A 19,731-nucleotide genomic window follows, 5' to 3' on the forward strand; every position below is an offset into this window, starting at 1 on the left:
TAACAGAAGTCTATCTCAAGTATAAGACAGCTCTGAGATGCCTATTAACCACTCGTCTTTTGGGTTACTAGATTTCCAGATGTAAGATGATACTTTATTACAGGTTTTATTACAGTACCTTCTGTTTGCTTGAATAGGTGAAAAACAGGCTATTATTAAGTTTATGATGGTATAAGCAGAATGGTATACCATCAATGAATGGTATACCTTCAACAGGAAGCATTTTTTTGGCTAGGAAAGTAGAGCAAAGCTGATCAGTGTGGCTGTCGCTTTCTCAAATTTAAGAACCAATTTACTTTGAGGCAGTCATCATAACATTAACAACTTTTACACAAAATGCACTACTATGTGGTTCACCTTCCTAAATATAAGGGAAATTAAAAAAAAAATACAACCACTAAACAGAACAAATGCAGTCCTGCATTTTATAAGAATGAAATAGCTTTCTTTCCATTTATTCAAAAATAACTGCAATCATAAATGTGCTTTTGGGGACAGCAAAGATGATGTCTCAAAGAGAGAAAAGCTATTTTTCCAGATGTTATGTGAAACAGATAGAAAGGAAAAGTAGAAGAAAACTTCCACTTGATGCCAAAATTTAACAAGGATTGTTTTCCAAGCATTCATATCATCTTTTCAAATATGATTATGTTTTGTACCATTTATGAAATGAACATATCTCTTTATAGCAACAACAGCCTCCCATCATCAAAGCCATAAATGATACATACACAATAAGTCATTAGTTCTCAGCATAGCATCACAGAAACCAATATAACTTGAATTGCTCTAATGAGAGCAACAAACAATTCTCTGCTATATTGGAATTGATATATTTAGTCCTTTGTGCAGAGTGGATGTGAGGTCTATGGAAGAAATTTACCAACTAGACACTAGAGATATTAAAGAGTAAAAAACAGGAAAACCGAACTGAAGTCTGTTTCTGTTAAGCAGAGTTCACCCATACAAAATTCATCATGCTTTAGCTCAAACACATCAGCTTAACCACCGGATCCAGCAGACTGACCCAATGTCTATCTACTGTTGTGGCTTTTAGACCAAAACCTTGCTCCATGCTGAGCTGAAGGCTGCACTGTAACATGTTGGTTTGCCTGACCAACACCACAGTAACTCCTTTCACACAGAATCTGTTTAGTCAGCAACAGCAGCTGTGACAGCTACTTCTGTGCATCTTTAGAAAACTTTTAGAAAAGTATTGTTCTACAGCTTTATCTTGCACAGCCCAACAACACATAGATATTTTTAAATACCAGCTGCAAAGCCACAAAGGCAAATAATATCATTCCATTTCTTCCACCTGCTTAGGATGTCCTGCTACATCCACCCCGTGTCTCCCCACGTCTCTGTGTGCTGACAGAGCATATGCCTGCTCTTCAATGAGCTATGTTGTAAAGCCATGCTGGATGAGCAGCTGCTTGCCAAGACATCTCATTACATGTCTCATCACAGATTTGGTGATAACAAGAAAAATAATTTGAGGGACTCAAGCATCACAGAATAAGATCAGCTCAGGAAAAAGATCTGGCGAAAATGTTGACTTGGTGCTTGAGTTTCTACTTTTTTCAGTATTAGACATGTCCTTTATGTGATGAAATGCATTACATAATCTAACATACTGTCTTTTTAAATAGTATTAGACCTAGTTAACTTTAATCTTAACCAGTGACATGCCAGAATTAACCAATTAACCTTTCCTTTTCCAGTGTATACTATTCTTGGTTAAAATGATACTGCTATAAACATAGTTTAATAAGGATCAGTATAGCCTTTATCAGTGATATGCTTTCATCTGCCACAAAACTCTCTCAAAGCTCATCTTTACTGCTAATAGCTTTCAATGTGCTTTTCCAACAAGCAGTTGAACTCTGTTTTTTTTTTTAATACTTACAAAGGCTAAGATTCTACTAGGATATTTTGCAAACTAAACCTTCAATTTTGAAATCAAATCATCTATTTGATTAATTTTACAGATTTAGAGCCCAAAGATCACTACAGAGACCTAGCTAATAAACTGTGCCCATTTTAAGACCTAAAGCTATATTATACAATAGAAAGCAATAATGTGAAGGTTGCCCTAAAGCAATCAGTCCTTTTTTTGAGTGTAAAGTGAACCAAGCAACACCTTCTTTTTTTTCAGTCAGTGGTTTCTTGTTATTACAAGAAATAATAAGTTATTATTATAAATTTTTTATTTCTGAAAAATAATAAATACATTTTATTTTCTTTTCTGGAAGCCAGAAATGTACAGTGCACCACACTAGTTACAATTATTTCCGTAATAATTTTCTTTTTCCTTCACAGGTAGAAGTTTTCGACAAATGTCCATAGACCAACACAAAATGAAAAATGTTATTCCTGTACAGAAAAACCTAGCTCCAATACCCAACCACAGTGCTCACAAAAGTAAGTACAGACAAGGGTCAGTTACTGTATCACATTGCGTGCCTCCATCACCAGCATCTGAGGGCTTGAGAGAGGTTTCATGTTTGTTTTCCACAGCATCACAGAATGGCTGAGGTAGGAAGACACCTTTGGAGACTGTCTGTCCACCTCATATCCACAGAGAAGTCACCTGCAGCATGTTGCCTAGGATCACCCAGTTTTGTTTTAAATATTTCTGTGAATGGAGAAATGGAAAGAAAACACTTTCTCTGGGCCATCTCGTCCAGTGTTTGACTATCCTCAGAGGAAAAAGCTTCTTAGTACTTACTTGTGGCCATTGATTCTTTTCCCTCCATAGGACTCCACTGTGAAAAGTCTGTCTCCTTCTCCATTACTCCCCAGACATTTAGATAAATTGACAAGATCCTTTGAGCTGCCTTCTCTTCTTGAGGCTGAACAGTCCCAGCACTGTCAGTCTCCCCTTTAAGGCTGACACTCCTTTAGCTATCTCCATTGCCCTCCATTGGATTTGTTTCAGTATGTCCCCCTCCCTGTTGTACCAGAAACCTCACAACTGGACTCAGATCTCCAGATGTGTCTCACCCAAGCTGAGTAAAGAGGAAGAATCACCTGTCACAATCTGCTGGCGGTGCTCTTCCTGGTGCAGCACCAGACACTGTTGGTGTATTTCTGCATGGGCACATGCTGGCTCGTGTTCAGCTTGGGAAGCAGTGGTCCCAAAGAGCCAGAGAGCTTCACCCCACTCCCAGAGTCCCAGCAGAGTGTCAAGACCGTGATTGTTCCAGGCTGGATCAAGCCAGCAACTGGAGTTTTCTTCATACACAGACATCAGCCCTACTCCCAGCAGTGTCCACATTTTTGTGCTCCACAAAGCACAAATCTCCACTGTATATTGGATGAGGATTTACAGTTTACTGACCGTCATCCTGCAGATCAGCCAGGTCCAAAAGCATTCAGACCTAAATTTAAGATTCCCTGCTGCTTTTAAGCTGAATGTCAGAAGCAATTCTGCAGTGATGACAGTATTACTAAGGCAGAGGCAGCCTTAGAGGGACAATCAGATTGGATAGCGATATACAGAATCCTGTACTGCTGCTGTTTTCTACATGAGACAGGAAGAAGAAAAGGTGTTTGAATTACTGAGGTGGTATTCTCTGTCTGCTCAGAAGGAAGAAAATAATTTCATTGCTTTTAATTGCTTTTAAAACACTAGGTCCAAGCATTCTATTTTTTAAGCTTTCTACTCATGTTCTCTGTGTCTTCTAGTTAAATCATAGTTGTAAGCAAAATCTTTAAAAAATGCTTTCATAATAATTGTTGTTCTCACATTAATTCATACAAATGGTCAAGAATTTAATTCTAGTCTCATGCCAAAAACAGTTTAACAAATAACATAGAATTGTCACAATTAAGAATCATGGTTTAATTAACTAACACAGCACATTTATCCAGGTGCCATTACTGCTTGAACATTAGTTCAAGCCAGTAAGAGAAAAGCAAAATTATTTGCAAAATAGATTGTATTTCTTGTTAACAGAAATTACATATCTGCTCCTGAAGCTTTCTAAATAACTGTTTCAGAGTCTCATCTCAGTCTGAGATTTCACTCATCCTCCATCCAGCCCTAAAAGTATTACCCTTTTGAAAATAGCCTTTATCCAGGCAAAGTGCTCCAGCAACAAAGATTGAGTATAAATATTTGTGTTTTCTCTAATATTTTAACACACAAGGTGTGTGTTAAAAATACACTAAGGAAGAAAAAAAAAACCAAAACATTACCAAGAAGCTGGAACAATAAGCAAAACTAGAATGAGAACTGAAACTACTCAGAGATTGACAGAAAGAAGAAGTATCTCCCCCAAAAAAGGAAGGGCAATGAAAAAGAGAAGGAAGAAATTATTAAATCTCTCAGTAAAAATGTTTTAAAATACACATTAGAAAGAGGAAAATAGGAATGAAGCATTTGCCTGGTGAGAGTACTTAAGTGATTTTAAACAATAAATTCTCACCCTTCAGATATTCCCAGGGCCAGAGATCCCTCACATGACTTCTTAAGTAGCCTCAGCACAGACTGCATCTCCTATTCTGCATGCTGCTGCTTCATTGCCTAAGCATTCTATGTCATCATGCAACACTTCCAACAATCCCTGGAAAACACACTGTCACACACTCCTCACAAAATGCCAGAATAGTTTTTCAAACAAATATGGGACTTCTGGAGAACTCTGCTGTTCTCACTTCTTCATGTCTAAGACCCATTCTTCTGCTGGACTCCATACTTCTTGGGCAACGGCCTTATTTTTGCCTCTGTAGTTTGTAATAGCAGCCACTCCAGAGTCTCTATTGAGTAGAAAAGGCTTCCTGAACCAGTAGGTCTACTGTTCAGGTCTTTGGTAGCTGACTCTGCCCTCTGTGTATGAATCATTAATGGTGCTTTTGCTATATGTAGCTCCTGGGACCTTAAGGGCTCTGCCTCCCACACATCCCAGCCCTGGGTCCAGGCTTATGTGTTTTAATACATGTACTAACAATACCAGTCATTATATGCATTGTTTCAGAGCCATCCATGTACCAGTCCTGAGACCATAAACTGAGCACAGTATGTGGGACAATGTGGAAAGCACTGATGTTTGGATTCTTTGAATGAGCATGAGTTTGTGATGGCTGCTCTCTTGTGGGGGTGAAATTAAGCTACAGTGGTTTTGGCCTACTTTAGTCCATCATTTAAGGCTTTTAATGATGTACATAAAGCTTTATGGATATTTTTCACACAGATGTGAACTTTGAATATATTTACATATGAATATGTTCCAAAGAGGGACAGAAGTGAGCCTCTCAACATTTATGGAATGCACACCAAAATTTCAGTGAACTCAAAGCATTCTTCCATGTGCCAGAAAACAAATGGGCTCATTTATTGTATATAGCCCTCCCAGATTCACACAAATTCAGCACCAGGTAAAGCAAAGTATTAATGGTTTGGGTGTTTTTCATGGAAAGGAGAAGTGTTTTACTGAATTTCTAAATAATGAATGAATCTTAAATATGACCCATGAATTACAGTACACTGCCAGAGGCCGTGTACGGGCAGTTGTAGTAAACACTTCTGCTCAGGTAATCACAACTTCAATAGTAATTGAAATTAGCTTAAAAAGAAATTAATCTACCAAGTTTCTAAATCTTCTCTATAAAGACCCTGCTTTGCCCTAAATCCATACATGGTAAGCTTTAGAAAAGTACTGCTCCTGAAAAAGAAATAATCAATTATTAAATTAATATAACATTCATGCTACAGGGGAATATGACAAGAACTTTAGCCTCTTTTGCACCATGTATATAGTTAAAATAGAGAGATAGATGATAGATATAGATTATATAGATAGAGATAGAGATAGAGATAGATGGTATAGATATAGATAGACAATTATGCAGTGAGGTCCCACTGCAGACATTAGAGAGGTAACATTTGTTTTCAATGGGGCAAATTAAATTAAGCACAAAATTTCCAGCTAGAACACTTCAGAGGAAAGTGTTAATAGCCTCTCAGATAATTCAACACAAATATGCAGATGGAAGGAAGTTACAAATGCAATGAGAACACAGCCAAGAAAAAATGAATGTAAAAAATTGCAAGAAGTTTCTGTAGCCACAACAGAGATGATGTAACTCCAGAAAGAACTCTTCATATGCTTAAACTGTAAGAAACAAAATTGTTTGTATACAAAGAGCTTGTTAATAGAATAGAGATAAAATGAAAAGGAGCTAATGCAATTCACAAGAAATTGACAGCACAGAAAAGTAGGTCTACAATTATGGTTTTCAATTCTCCTTTCAAAAAATCAGGAAATTAGTGAGTTGTCTGAATGAAGGAGCCCAAGGATTTCAATTTAAAGAAAATACAGAACTATATTAGCTTTAAAGCACAAACAGTGTTTCAGTGATGAGTATGAGGTAGAGATTAAGGATGATTTAAATCCACAGTTTCTTACAACAACAGAGATACATAACAGGTGTGCCCTTCAGGTGTTTTGGTGTGTCTTGGTTTGATACAGGGTAGTGGGCTACTTTTGTGGCCTGTGAATAGCAGAGCATATGTGGACCTGACTTTATGATTGACTGTGCCTGGAGAAACCCAGACACAACATCCCATAGTCTTCCATTTCATCTTCCTTAGATTTTGATCAGCATTTACCTTCAGCGATAGAACATTTTTGTTAGAAATAATATATTAATGGAACATTTCTGTTGCACTCAGCCTGTGATTTCTGATAAAAAAAAATATATTGTAAAAATTTCTCAAACAGAACAAGTCTTCTCAAGACAAATGGGTTCTCTGCTTATCAAAAGTAAATCTTTGACCTTTTCAAGTCTTACTGGTCAGTAAATCAAAAGTAAATCACTTAACACTGAAGTAGTTTCCTTCAGATGAAGATAAGCCTGTCAAGGCTTATTCATCTGAATACAAAAATACCATTTTTTATTAATATTTTGATCACATTTTTCAAGTACAGGCTTGAGTACACACATTAAGAGACAACAGTTCAAAGGAAGTTGCAAAATCATTTGTAAAAATGCCTTGCTTTTCACTTTCTGTGCACTTTCTCTTTTTTTCTATTTCCTCTAGTTCAGCTACCATCTCAGGATACTAAGAAGTTTAAGTCCCTACAGACTGATGCAGTTATTCTCCCACCAGCTCCAATATCCAAATCTCTAAAAACAGGACATTCTCAGAGTCAGATCCTCTATTCTCTCTTGCCTGGTCTGTCAGGACAGCATCTAAAACCAAGCTGTGTCCTACCTGCTATCCCAAACCAGAAGAAATCTAATGCTGAAGAGGAGCTTGAGAAATCATTCACCAAACCAGATGCTGAAAATTAATTAATTACAGTGGCCTAAATTAGTTGAAATTTGTCTAAGTGGTTGTTAAAAGAAAAGTTTACAGTTAAATCTCATTAATTTACACTAACAGTACTGTTGTGATCTGGAGCATAACAAAAATCAAGATAAGATGGCACAGAACAAAAGCTGCACTGTGTATGTATATATGCATTTGCATTATAGTTTTCATTTATGATGAAATTACTAAATTAGCATGTAATGTGCAGTACATTTATTCTGTGAATGGAACCCTCATAACGTGATTTTGTTGCAGCAATGTGGTGTTAAGCCTTTCATAGAACAAAAGAACAAAGAGGGAGGTTTTCTGCATGATATAAAGTTGGAACTAGGGCAACAAATTGACAGGGCTTCTCTGTAGTTTGTTAATGCAAAGGTGCTGATTCTGATGCTTTGTGCCATAAAAAAATCTTTTTAAGATTGAGAAAATAAACTCAAAATGCAGCTTTAGCAGTTGAGGTCTTTTGTCTCTTTATTCTTCACACATTTTCTAAATTGTAAGTTTGTAAGGTTTTGTGAATTCAACAAGTTAAAAAGCACAGCAAAACATTAATTCCTGTGGAACAGAAAGACCTTTAGCATGCACTGTTCAAAACTGTTCATTTCATAGACAGATTTATGTCTTATTTAATTCTTCATACTCCTCAGTGACAAAAATGCAATTGTGTACTGTTATGTTCATAAAATTAGGACTGCACAGTCCTGAGTTTTTAGGCATTGTTTTACTTTGATCAGTGAACTGGAGGAAATTTAACTGGACTGATGTTCAGTCAGTAACCTTTATGAGTGGTATAAACCTTTAACTAAACATTGCACAAGACTGTCCTTTCCTAGAAGCTAACAAAGATGCCAGCCTTTGCTTGCTTCAGGGTTCTTATCTAAATCTTGCTGCAATTGCTTTAGAGGCTTCTCCACTTCTGATTATAGAGGGGCTGTGGGCTGGGAGAGGTTGTCCCCTTTTGTCACACTTCTGTATCACCATTTCTAGTAAGCCGGTCCAAAATTAGCTCTACATCAGCAGCTCAATCAACAAGAACATAGCACTTCTGCTTATCTCTAGATAAATGTCTTATTAGCTGTACAAACATTTATTTCGCTGTGTCACAGTAAAAGACAAACCTGACATGAAGAAGATTATCATGTTCCAGTATCTGCAGTTTCCAATTTCCTTGCACTAACGACTGTAAATAGGATGGCTGGTGGCTGTCACAGACAGTCCCAGAAAGAAAAAAGCAGCAACAGCTGCTCTGATGCAACACAGGGAAGAGGGAACTTTTGCACACAAATAAAAAAAAGTTTTATTTTTAAACACCTCACACGAATGTCAGGGTATAAAGCTCAAATTCAACAAGTCATGTAAACATCTAGCTTCTTGATGAAAAACATAAGACTAAAATGCTCATGTGCTTGGACCTTCCAGATAACCTCCTCCCTGAGGCTAGATACAAAAAACATTACATGACAGATGCGTGCACTTTTAAAGGAAAAATCAATTCTGGCATGTTCTGTCTTTGCACCTGACCAGTCCTGTTCAAGCCAGCCTCACTGAAAAGTCCAGAATTTCTAATGCAGTATAGCAGACTGGTATTTGCTCCACAAGATCACTGGCTGAGCTGCTCTCTCTGCTCTACAGAGCCTCTGAGCTTCTCTGCTTGAAACTCAACCTATTGCAAGTCCCAAAATCTCTGTCCTGACTTATGCCACTTTGTACCTGTCTGTGCAGCTTCATACAATAGACAAATGCTTCATAAGTTATTTCCTAGAAACATTAAAGCTTCAGTGAAGAATTTATGCCACTACCACTTGGTACAAAGAAAATGGTTTTGGTGCAGATTGCACAGAAGATAAGGGACATCCAATTCCTACAGCTCTGGCAATAACAAGAATGAGATTTGTTTTCAAGAATGAAAGCCTGAAGTAACCATTCTGGCAGAGGTTAATTATCTTTAGTTCAACAAACTGCTTGGGAATGGGAACAGCATGTGGAAGTGAGGGAAGACCAAATGGCACAACCTCCTAGTGAGGTAAAACATTCGTAACTCCTTTGCCACATTAGCCCTTTTCAGTGGGTATGAAACCATGCCTTTAGCTGTCTACTGAGATGCCTCAGAAGAGGCTGATTACATGATACAACTGCTACTGGTGGACTTGAGAGATGAGGTGGATCTCTCTCAATTCTTGCATTAACCCTGCATGTCCAAGGTCCAGGAGTCCTGGGGGCTGCCTAATGGCAACTGTGAAAGCTGTGGTGGGACTCATTTGCCAGTTGCTGTCCTATGCTGGAGAGGAAGATAGAGCAGTCTGTGTTGGCTTCCCATAGAAGCTTGAACAAATTTTAAGTGTTTCCAGTATTACAGCAAGAAAGAAAGGGAGAGAAATTCCCCCATGCTTTAGGCTAGACACTTCCATTCCCAGAAAAGAAGCAATCGGGTTTCTGGTTTTCCTGTTCAGCAGTGTTTTGTTAAAGCAGCATGGGTGAACAAATTGGAATAATGAACAATTTCTTATCAAAGATAACACTGTCTTTCAAATTAAATTCCTTTCAAAAATGTAGAATTTCAGTTGCAGTCACTTGTTACCATGCATGTTACCACTGTCTACACAATATATTTGTGTGACAGAAGGCAGGTGCAAGGTGAATTTTTCCTATTATTTACCCCTTTTTTCCTCATCTTCTTCTCGGAATTAATGTTTTTTTTCTGGGGTTCTGCCACCCAGGAAAAGCTTTTTCAGGAAAGGAATGCAAATCCAACTGCCTGTTCAAAGGTAAGTATAGAATACAGTTCTTACCTGAACAGAGACAGTCTTAGGAGCTAGTAATATGAGCTGAGATCCAGGCCACTTTTCTAATGTGTTTTTTCTGTAGACTGACAATAAGGAAGGAGTTTGTGATTTACCAAATACAGATATTTCAAAACTTAATGCTCATAGAAAGCATTAAAAATTATTCTCAGAAATGTTTCCACCAGAAAGTATTATCTTTTGTATTTGGTTGCCAAATTTTACAGTAAAGGAACATGACAAATTAAGGTGAAGTATTTCACCTTCAATGGAGAGCAGACTATTGGCTGCAGCATACTGCATGAAAGATAACAAATGAACCAATACCTATTAAGTTACTCTGACCTTTTGCTCAGACCTTTCCTGGAAGATAATGGCAGGAGAGACAATAAAAGGCTAACATGGTTGATTAGCAGTTGCCAAGAAATGTCTGGTCGGTAGGTCATGGCAGAGATTTTTTTTCCTCTCTGTCTAATGATTAAATAATCCTGGCACACTCTTCTCTGACACTAGCTGAGCATTTATTCACAGAGTGTGAAATATTCAAGTGTCTGCGGAGTTCAGCTTGGCACAGGCAGCTAAGAAAATATATATGCACAAAGGATATATTTTCTGAACAAAACACAATGTATCTCCTCACTGGCATAGGCTCAACATTCCTTATACCATTCCTCTGAACATAATTTCAAAATGCTTTTAAAAGCAGCCTTTATTGCAGTGAACCATTTGCTTATACATTCATACTGAATGGACTGGTCCACTCTACTAGTAAACTGTGCAGGTGATAAGCCTTAGTCCAAAAGAGAGAAAAACATTCACATGTATAACAAAGGACCACCCACTGTTATGATGATCTTTCAAACACTGTTCTATTGCTGAGCAAAATATCTGATGAGCAGGCTAATTTTCTTGTATAAATACCTACAAAGGAAGCTATAGCCTCTAAAATTCACTCCTAATAAAGTATTTCAAATACCTCTACCACTGGCAAAGGTGGAGATCTCTGTTCCCTCACCATTTAACAGACTGCATTCTGCTACCATCACCAAAGGATTGTCTAAACAATCCATATATTTTTGCACTGCAAAACATCAGAAGCATCATAGCTACCACTTTGGGACATAAAAGCATATCAACTTTTCAAACAACTATAAGAGGGCTTAAAGATATCATGTGATCATATTGTCAGCATGGCTCATATGGCTCATCACACCTCTTCCTCTGCATTAGCATCTTCATAATGATTTAGGAGAAATATTGCAAATATACATTATTTACCTTTGTATTTTAAAAGTGGACATTTTTTTTCTCATTATTTTCATAGGGTTTTCTGAAGATTCAGAGAATCATAGGAAATTCCTTAGACTCTGAGATTTTTTCTGTGCTGGCCCTATTTGTGCAGAAGCTTACCATGATAACGGAGGCAGTTTAGACCAGTTTGTCCAGTGTCCACCTCAGACCAAGGGCACAGATTAGTACTTGATGTAAAGAGGTTGACAGGGAGACAAAAATTAACCCCGTCCTAAAGTCCAACTTTTCCTCACAGACAGCTAACACTGACAAGGGCCTGCCTGATGCAGCTGCTACTGAGGTCACACAATCGCAGAATTGCTGAATGGTCAGGTTAGAAGGGACGACACTGGGTCATCGGATCCAGCATCTCTGATCACTTACATTGTACAGCCTTTTGTAGTTAAGTTTCCATTCCAATCTCACTGATTGTCATGCTTTAGGGACTTGGCATCACAGTTTGACTTTCTGTGGCTCTGCAAATGCTAGAAGAACCTGCAGTCAAGGATATGTTCATACCTGTCTAAGAGTATTATCTGACTCTACACACATGTGCCTTCCTGCACCTTTACACAGGTTTCTATGCTCAGCATGTGGAATTCCATCCTTCAGAAGAAGAATGTGGCAGGGTTCCTTGTATCACACAGGAGCAGACTGAAACTGTCTGAATGCACTAATGCACTAAGAGGAGGCTTGGTCCAGCTCTCCCAGTGTCTCTTTAGCCATCATGACCACTACAAAAGACCCCACAGTCATAGCCTTTCCTTTCAAGATTACATTAGGAAGGTTAGTTGGTAAGAGTAGAACTGAGGAGAACAGGCAGGAGAAGCAAATTCCCTTATTACACACAGTGACACAAACTTCAGCTATACTTTCAGCTTGCCAGCTGAGCTGAAAGTAGCTTTGCATTCACACTGAAGTCTGTGAAAGGAGACAAGGGAGACCTTCCTACAGTGCATGAATAGTTGGCTGCACTTAAATAATTGTATCTTATGTGAAAGATACAATTTTAGTTGTATCTTTCACAGAAGAAGTTGAGAGTAAATATAATCTGAAGAAGAAAAAAATGTAAGGTTTGACCAGAAACACTGGTTATGCAATACCAGTTTTAAAGATTGCATATTTTGTTTCTAAAATTCACCAATCTTGTAGCATTTCTGAAGCAGTTCTTGCCATAGACTCTCAGAAGTAAGCAGAGATTTATTAGCAAGAACATATAAACAAAATTGTTAAATAATTATGTGAATCCAGAGAGAGGCTCTGCCACCTCTTCTGTCCAATCCTAGCACCCAAGAGATGTAAGTTTTTCAGATCTAGAGGTCTGGAGTTTCTTAAAGATTCATTCACTCTTGAGCCATTGATCCAGAGAGACGTCCTGTGTAGGAAGTTTATCAGAAAGGAACTGAATGATTTTGCAAATTCTAATACTTGAAACTCTAAAATATTTTTTGTACTATGACCTGGCCTCTTACAGTGTCTAGTGTATTTTCCACAGTTCACTATGTTGTGATCTTATAAAGATTTTCCACCCATTGTTGATTTGAGCCATTTTTCCATAATGTCCTAGAAACTACAGACAGAAAGCACTTGAAATTTGTTATTGCCTTTGTGGTTTTTCTCTCTCAGCTAAATATTTTGAAAAGATTGTTCTTCCTGTAAATAAATTTGCCACCTTATTTTTTTTTTATAGATTTCAAGACATGTCTTGGGAAAACTGCCTCTGATTCATCACTGCTTAGGTTTCTTCATGAAACACAAAATCATGTCCAGTAAGAAGGTTCATTATAACTAGTACACATGGTAATTTCCATGTAATGACTTCTCAGCGGCATATGCCAAGAAGAGCAATTTGTGCCCTCATTGTCCTTCTATTACCTTTTGTTCTGTTGGGGGTTTTATGCCAGATAAATTTACTTTAGGATTTTATTGTTTTCACTACTGCATACATACCTAATGTACAGTTAATCAAATGCTGCATTTATAGGCACTTTAAAAGCACAGCTGAAGCCTCTCCTATAGTGTTCCTGATGCAGACCTCATACTACTTAGTTTCAGAAATGCAAAAATCAATGTGTAAGGACTTCCAGCAATATTACTCTTTTACTGAACTAGTTCTTCTTAATTCAGACACCACTTTCTTAACTGAGGTAATTGTTTCACATAATAGAAATAAATACTTTTCCAAATTCTTTTTCAGAAATAAAATTTAATTTTACTGTCAGATCTATAAACACTAGTTTTCAATGTTATTTTTGTAAATGCAAAATCAGCACATGTCAGACAAAGGTAAAAAAAACACTGTAAAACTAGCAGGAGTCAGGGTAAGTTCTTTATGCAAATAAAAAAAAAAACAAGTATCAGTTTTTGCATGCTTCTGGTGTTTTCTGGTAAGGTGGCAGACAGGAAGATAGTCTGATTTCACAGCGGTTTTATTTTCCTCTCAGCTTTTATGTGATGATAGCAACTGGTTACTAAAAGCCGTAGAGATCTCATAGCCAACTGTAGGATATATTTATATGTTATAATGAAATTAAGCATTTAAAAAAAAAGTAATCATTCCATTTCTGCAAATTTCCTCATAGATTAGTAAATAGTATTAGCCCAATGTCACATACAAAGAAACTAAGGCAGAAAGATTAGACAATAAATTTCCATTAGTGGCTTCTTAGAACTGTGGCTGGTGGGAGCTAACTTTACTGCTCAGTGTTAAGCCTCTAAAATGTGGCTTATATATTCCCTCCTTACGGGAACTTGCTTTGAGTGTACTGTATTTATGACAATCAGGTGGAGGAATGCAGGAAGCAATTTAAGGGCTGAAACATAAAGATGATAAATTATTTTTCTCAGGGTACAGTGCAGAGAGTCAGTCTGACAGCAGAGCCTGACCACTGGCTATGCTTATTTTTGACCAAAAGCCACCTAGGCCAGCTCAGCTACAAAGCTTCCACTGGGGAAGTGCCTTAGTAGTCACAGTGCTGTCACTGGCAGACTGGAAAGCAACATTACCCATGGCTATGGACTGTTTACTCAGGACACTGGCATCTTAGCCTGGAAACACAACTTCTGAGCAGTAGGAAAGGACTGGAAACAGCCTGTATCTTCAGAAAAATTAAGTGGAACCTTCTCTTGGCAATTACTTTGTGTGATTACTCTCTGGGCTAGGAAAGGCACAGAGCTGCCAGCTGAGACTAGCTCTTTGTCTCCTTAATACTCTTTGTCCTCTCATCTTCATAATCTCCTTATATGATGGAAGAGAGTAGGCAAGGTTTTTAGAGTCACAATACAATTCTGCCCTCCCAAACTACAGAAAAGAGATTCAACAAACTAATCCATAAAGTGCACATTCCAGTTGCTCTCCTGACATGTTTTGTGAACTCTGACTGAACCTATCACATAAAACTCATCATGACAATGGATGGATTTTTTTCACATTCCCTAGCTGATCCAAATGAAAAAGCTGCTGCCTGGTAGTACCACCCATGAAGGGACACCAGACACTTGTGGTCAACAAAACCTCTCTTGGGCACCACCCTTTCTTTGGTAAGCAGCTCAGCACATCATTTTCACCCCAAGAAAGATGCCAGGTGAAGATCACTTGAGAATGCATAGCTGTATTTACAGCTTCACTATAGCAAAGTGATGAGGGCATGATGAGGTTGTCATGTTCTCCATTTGTACCAAATGGAAAACCCTCACAGTAAAATCTAAATGACAAGTTTATTTGTTCTTTAACTTGACTTTAAGTTTAAAAAGGCCAGTGCTTACAACTGGCATCTGTGAGCTGAGTCAAAATCATCAATTCAAACCACAGAGGCCACTGTAAATCTATAGGATGGGTTCAGTTCTTACTGACAAACACTACTTTAGGCAACAGGCTGGTCTGAAAATTTTCTTGTGTTACTGTGCCAACCAAATGATATGAAAATAAAATCCATATTAGCTAACTCCCTAGTTTAGCATTCTAATTCCATAATACAAGTTTACTAATGCAAATTTTGGGCTCAACTCAATAATTGGGACAGTTCAAACTAACAAGTATTAATTGCTTCAAGTGATGACTTAAGCTATCCTAATTTAAAACATGAATGATTTCTCTGCATTAGATGTCCCTTGTTTATGGTTTTCTTTCATTATGCTCTTACACCAGTAGAAGCTTTAGTTGCCTCCTAGCCCATCTTCTCAGCTCTATCAAGACATCAATTTATATGCATTTCTGCAACATTACAATCTGCAAGAGCATGATAAATTCTGCATTCCACACATCAGTTTGGGTGGGGGGTTTCTGTCAGTTGCTATGCATAACCACATTGTATTATGTAACTAAGTTACAGTATTACATTGGCAGCCAAGCTGATTTATTTTTTATTCCAAACATTTTTCAAGAAAAAATTAAATCCCTCACCTGACCACTGAGGCTGAGAGATGTCTGAGATCTGTGTCAAAATGTTCTCTAAATGAAGAGATCTTCAAAGAAATGCCACCACAGGTGTGAACTACTTCCTTTCAAGCATGTCTACGAAGAATTTTAAACCTAGAGTTAGTCTGAAAAATTGTCTTTCAAGCTATTTTAAAATACATTTTCATAACAGAAATCAAGTCTCAGGTCAAAAGAAAATTTTTAGATAAAAACATGCTAGAGAGTGGCCAAAGCTAAAAGAGAGTTTAATATGCCTACTGCCATAAAAGAGAGTAAAAATGTTTCTATAAATATATCAGCAACAAAATAAGAGGTAAGGATAATCTCCATCCTTTACTGCATATGGGGAGAAACATTGTGACAAAGGAGAAAACAGAAGAGGTACTTAATGCCTTATTTGTCTCTGTCTTTAATAACAATAGCAGTTTTTCTCTAGATACCTAGCCTGCTGAGATGGAGGACAGAGATGGGGAGAAAAATGAAGCCCTTTTAATCCAAGGGGACATAGTCAATTATCCAATGCCCCACAAGTAGATGGGAGTAGATGAAATCCACCCAAGGTTACTGAGGGATCCAGCAAAAGAGCTCACCAAGACTCTTTCTGTCACTTATCAGCAATCCTGGCTAACAAGGCTGGTCTAGGTTAATGTGAGGTAAGCAAATATGATGCCCAAATACAAGGCTGGCAGGAGGATCTGGGGAACTGCAGGCCTGTCAACCTGACCTTGATGCTGAGAAGGTCATGGAATAGGTCATCTTAAGTGTCATCACACTGCACTTGCAGGACAATCAGGAGATCAAGCCTAGCTAGCATGGATTTATAAAAGGCAAGTCTCCTGAGGAAGAAAAATAAACCTGATCTCCCAAGGAAGGAGCTGTGGATACTGTCTGACTTCTGTAAAGCCTTTGACACCATTTCCCAGTATTCTCCTGAAAAAGCTGGCAGCCCATGACTTGGACAAGTGCTCTGCTCACTGGATGGCTGGGCCCAGAGAGTGGTGGTGAGTGGAGCTCCATCCAGCTGCTGGCCAGTCATGAGTGGGGTTCCCCAGGGCTCAGCACTGGGGACATTCCTATTTAATATCCTTATCAATGATCTGGATGAGGGGATTTAGTGCACCCTCAGGCCCTTCACAGATTGCACCAAGATGAGTGTGAATGTTGATCTTCTGGAGGACAGGAAGGCTCTGCAGAGGGATCTGGACAGGATAGATCAAGAAGCCAAGGCCAGCGGTGTGAGGTTCAACAAGGCCAAGTGCCAGGTCCTGTCCTTGAATCATAGCAGTCCTAGGCTGGGGGAAGAGTGGCTGGAAAGCTGCCCTTTTCAAGAGGATTCTGCCCTGTGTAAAAGGGCCTGGGGGTGCTCATGTCAATGGCTGGACATGAGCCAGGGTGTGCCCAGGAGGCCAAGAAGGCCAATGGCATCCTGGCCTGGATCAGCAATGGTGTGGCAGCAGGACCAGGGCAGGGATTGTCCACCTGTGCTGGGCACTGGTGAGGCCACACCTCGAGTGCTGTGTCCAGCTCTGGCCCTCACTGCAGGAAAGACACTGAGGAGCTGGAGTGAGCCCAGAGAAGGGCAATGGAGCTGGAGAAGGGTCTGGAGCATAAGTCCTGTGAGGAACAGCTGATAGAGCTGGAGGTGTTTATTGTGGAGAAAAGGAGGCTCAGGGGAGACCTTATCACTCTCCACAACTGCCTGAAAGGAGCCTGTGGCCAGGTGGGGGTCAGCCCCCTCTCCAAAGAAACAAGAAATTAGACAAGAGGAAACTTCAAGATGTACCAGGGAACATTTACATTGTATACTAGGAAAGAATTCTTCATGGAAAGAGCTGTCAAGCATTGGCACAGGTTTCCCGGGGAAGTGTCAGGTCACCATGCCTAAGGATGTTTAAAAGCAATCCTTAATGTCATACTTCATGACATGGTTTAGTAGTAGACTTGGTAGTTCTGGGTTAACAGTTGGACTCAATGATCTTAGAGGCCTTTTCCAACTTGAACAATTCTGTGATTCTATAACATTTTTTATTAGACAACATTTTGGATTTCTTCAAGAGTCTGAATTTTGCAAGGGCATATTCCTGTCTTGTGTTTTGGAGACTCCTGAAATCTGGAGCACTGATCCTTGAGCTGTTACCTACATGGTAGGATGAAGAGTAGTAAGCCCTCAATGCCAACAACACAGATTAATAGTGGTGTAGTATTGGAAATTATAACATGTGAACTCAGTAAAACAACCATGCCACAACATCAAGCACCTGTAATTAGTTGCAGTATTGTGTACCACCTCACTGTATTGACATGCATTTGGTCGGGCATTATATTTTTTGACTAAAACTTTCAGTTTGTCATTTTTTAACTGATTACCCAGTTTTCCTGTGCAGGTCTCCCAGAGTGTGTACTTTTGTCTGTGCAATGACTAAGAAAACATTGAATATGAATACCCGGTGATGTGGGGTAGTTGGGTGTGGTTTGGTTTTGGTTTTAATTGCAAAGGAATGTCAGCTGAATGTTGAACATGTGTCTTGGAAAACACAAATGGCTACCTCAGATCATCAGTAAATTTCTGCTGTGTACTCTGGAAAAAAGATCACTTGCTTTATAAAAATGGTATGTCACATTCACTTATTTTAGTGATGTTTCAATAGATTAGTAAAATACATTAATTTAAAACCAGAACTTCCACTTTCCACCCCAAACTCTGCAAAGAGGAAATTGTAGGGACTAGTTCAACAGAACAGAGCAGAAGAGCAACAATATGGAACTCTATGTGATGAGCTCTAAGTCCCATGTGTCCATACAGAACCATGCTGGAAAGCTCTTGCAAGGAGGAAGGAAGAAACTGAGGAGCAACCATATGATGCCTGTTTCACCTGTGAGCTGAACTTCACAATGTGATTTGAGTTAAAGTAAGAATTTTCAGGGAGGTATTCCTGAAAGTAGGAAAGTATTCACAGAGTAGTTGTGAGAGCAACTATTGCACAGATCCTAAGTGACTAGTAAATAAATATGAATAAGACCCATGAGAGATAAGTAGCATGGTCTCCAACTTGGTCTGATTATTTTTCAATATCAGCAGGATTATGCTTCCTACATACAAAGAAAAAAACACTAGAATCAAGTTTCTGTGTTCAAAAATGAGAACCTTCTTTCCAGGCAGACCCAGAGAAGCTTATTATTTCTCTTCCCATTGTCATCCTAATAGAGTCTCTCTTTCCATGGATTTCTGGCCACCTTCTGCAGTGATCAGGCACTAGTTTTCAAGCCACCTGTTCATAGTGGCCAGCACCAACGTAGCTGGCTCACACACCACCTCAGGAGTGTTTTATATATACACCCAAGCTTTGTAGCATCATACAACTATGCCATAAAATGCCAGGACAATGCCAAGAGTTTTGACTTTCTGGGAATACCTACCCAGTTTCAATTAAGATCTCACCAGTGAGTACTTTAAATGGTGTCTAGCAGGAGTTTAGGAAAGTAAGCAATAAATATGTTTATGAAAGATCTCAATGTCAGAGAGCAGCAGGGCATATGAGAGTAATCTGTACTGTGATTTATAAAAGAGCAGCCATTTAGGGTGTGGTTCATGCAGTTGGCTTATACAGAAAAAAAAATATATAATTCCATTATGCAAAATATTCTTTCACTTTGCAGTCAGCATAACTGGAAATACAGCAAGTGGCAGAAGCCAGCATTGTCTCAGACTACATCCATACTCTCCCAAGCTGCAGGCAAATCTTTTGCTATTCATTCTTGTTCCATTAGGCTCCAATTGCACTAAAGTGCTTCTTTTATACATAAGATGTAACTACTTATTTAACTGTTTGCAATTTATTCCCTCATATCAAAGCAGCAGCTAGGCATTCCTGTGAAGATTTAAACCTCATTGTGCTTCTTACTTTGCAAATATGTTACAAGAA

At 38.6% G+C, this 19,731-nt stretch overlaps 1 protein-coding gene across 5 annotated transcripts in view; it reads left to right on the forward strand.

Annotated features, from left to right (window-relative positions):
• ANKRD55 (ankyrin repeat domain 55) overlaps nucleotides 1-7,773 on the forward strand; it is a 46,544-nt gene extending 38,771 nt beyond the window's left edge. For all 5 annotated transcript variants that reach the window (XM_021534321.2, XM_021534322.2, XM_021534323.2 and 2 more), the window contains 2 exons: nucleotides 2,323-2,424; nucleotides 7,049-7,773. In XM_021534321.2, coding sequence (XP_021389996.1) covers nucleotides 2,323-2,424; nucleotides 7,049-7,302 — 356 coding nt within the window. In that variant the 3' untranslated portion in view covers nucleotides 7,303-7,773. The remainder of the gene's footprint in view (nucleotides 1-2,322; nucleotides 2,425-7,048) is intronic.
• The last annotated feature ends 11,958 nt before the right edge of the window (nucleotides 7,774-19,731 follow it).

Source organism: Lonchura striata, chromosome Z (genome assembly GCF_046129695.1).
Source record: "Lonchura striata isolate bLonStr1 chromosome Z, bLonStr1.mat, whole genome shotgun sequence".
Classification (NCBI taxonomy): domain Eukaryota; kingdom Metazoa; phylum Chordata; class Aves; order Passeriformes; family Estrildidae; genus Lonchura; species Lonchura striata.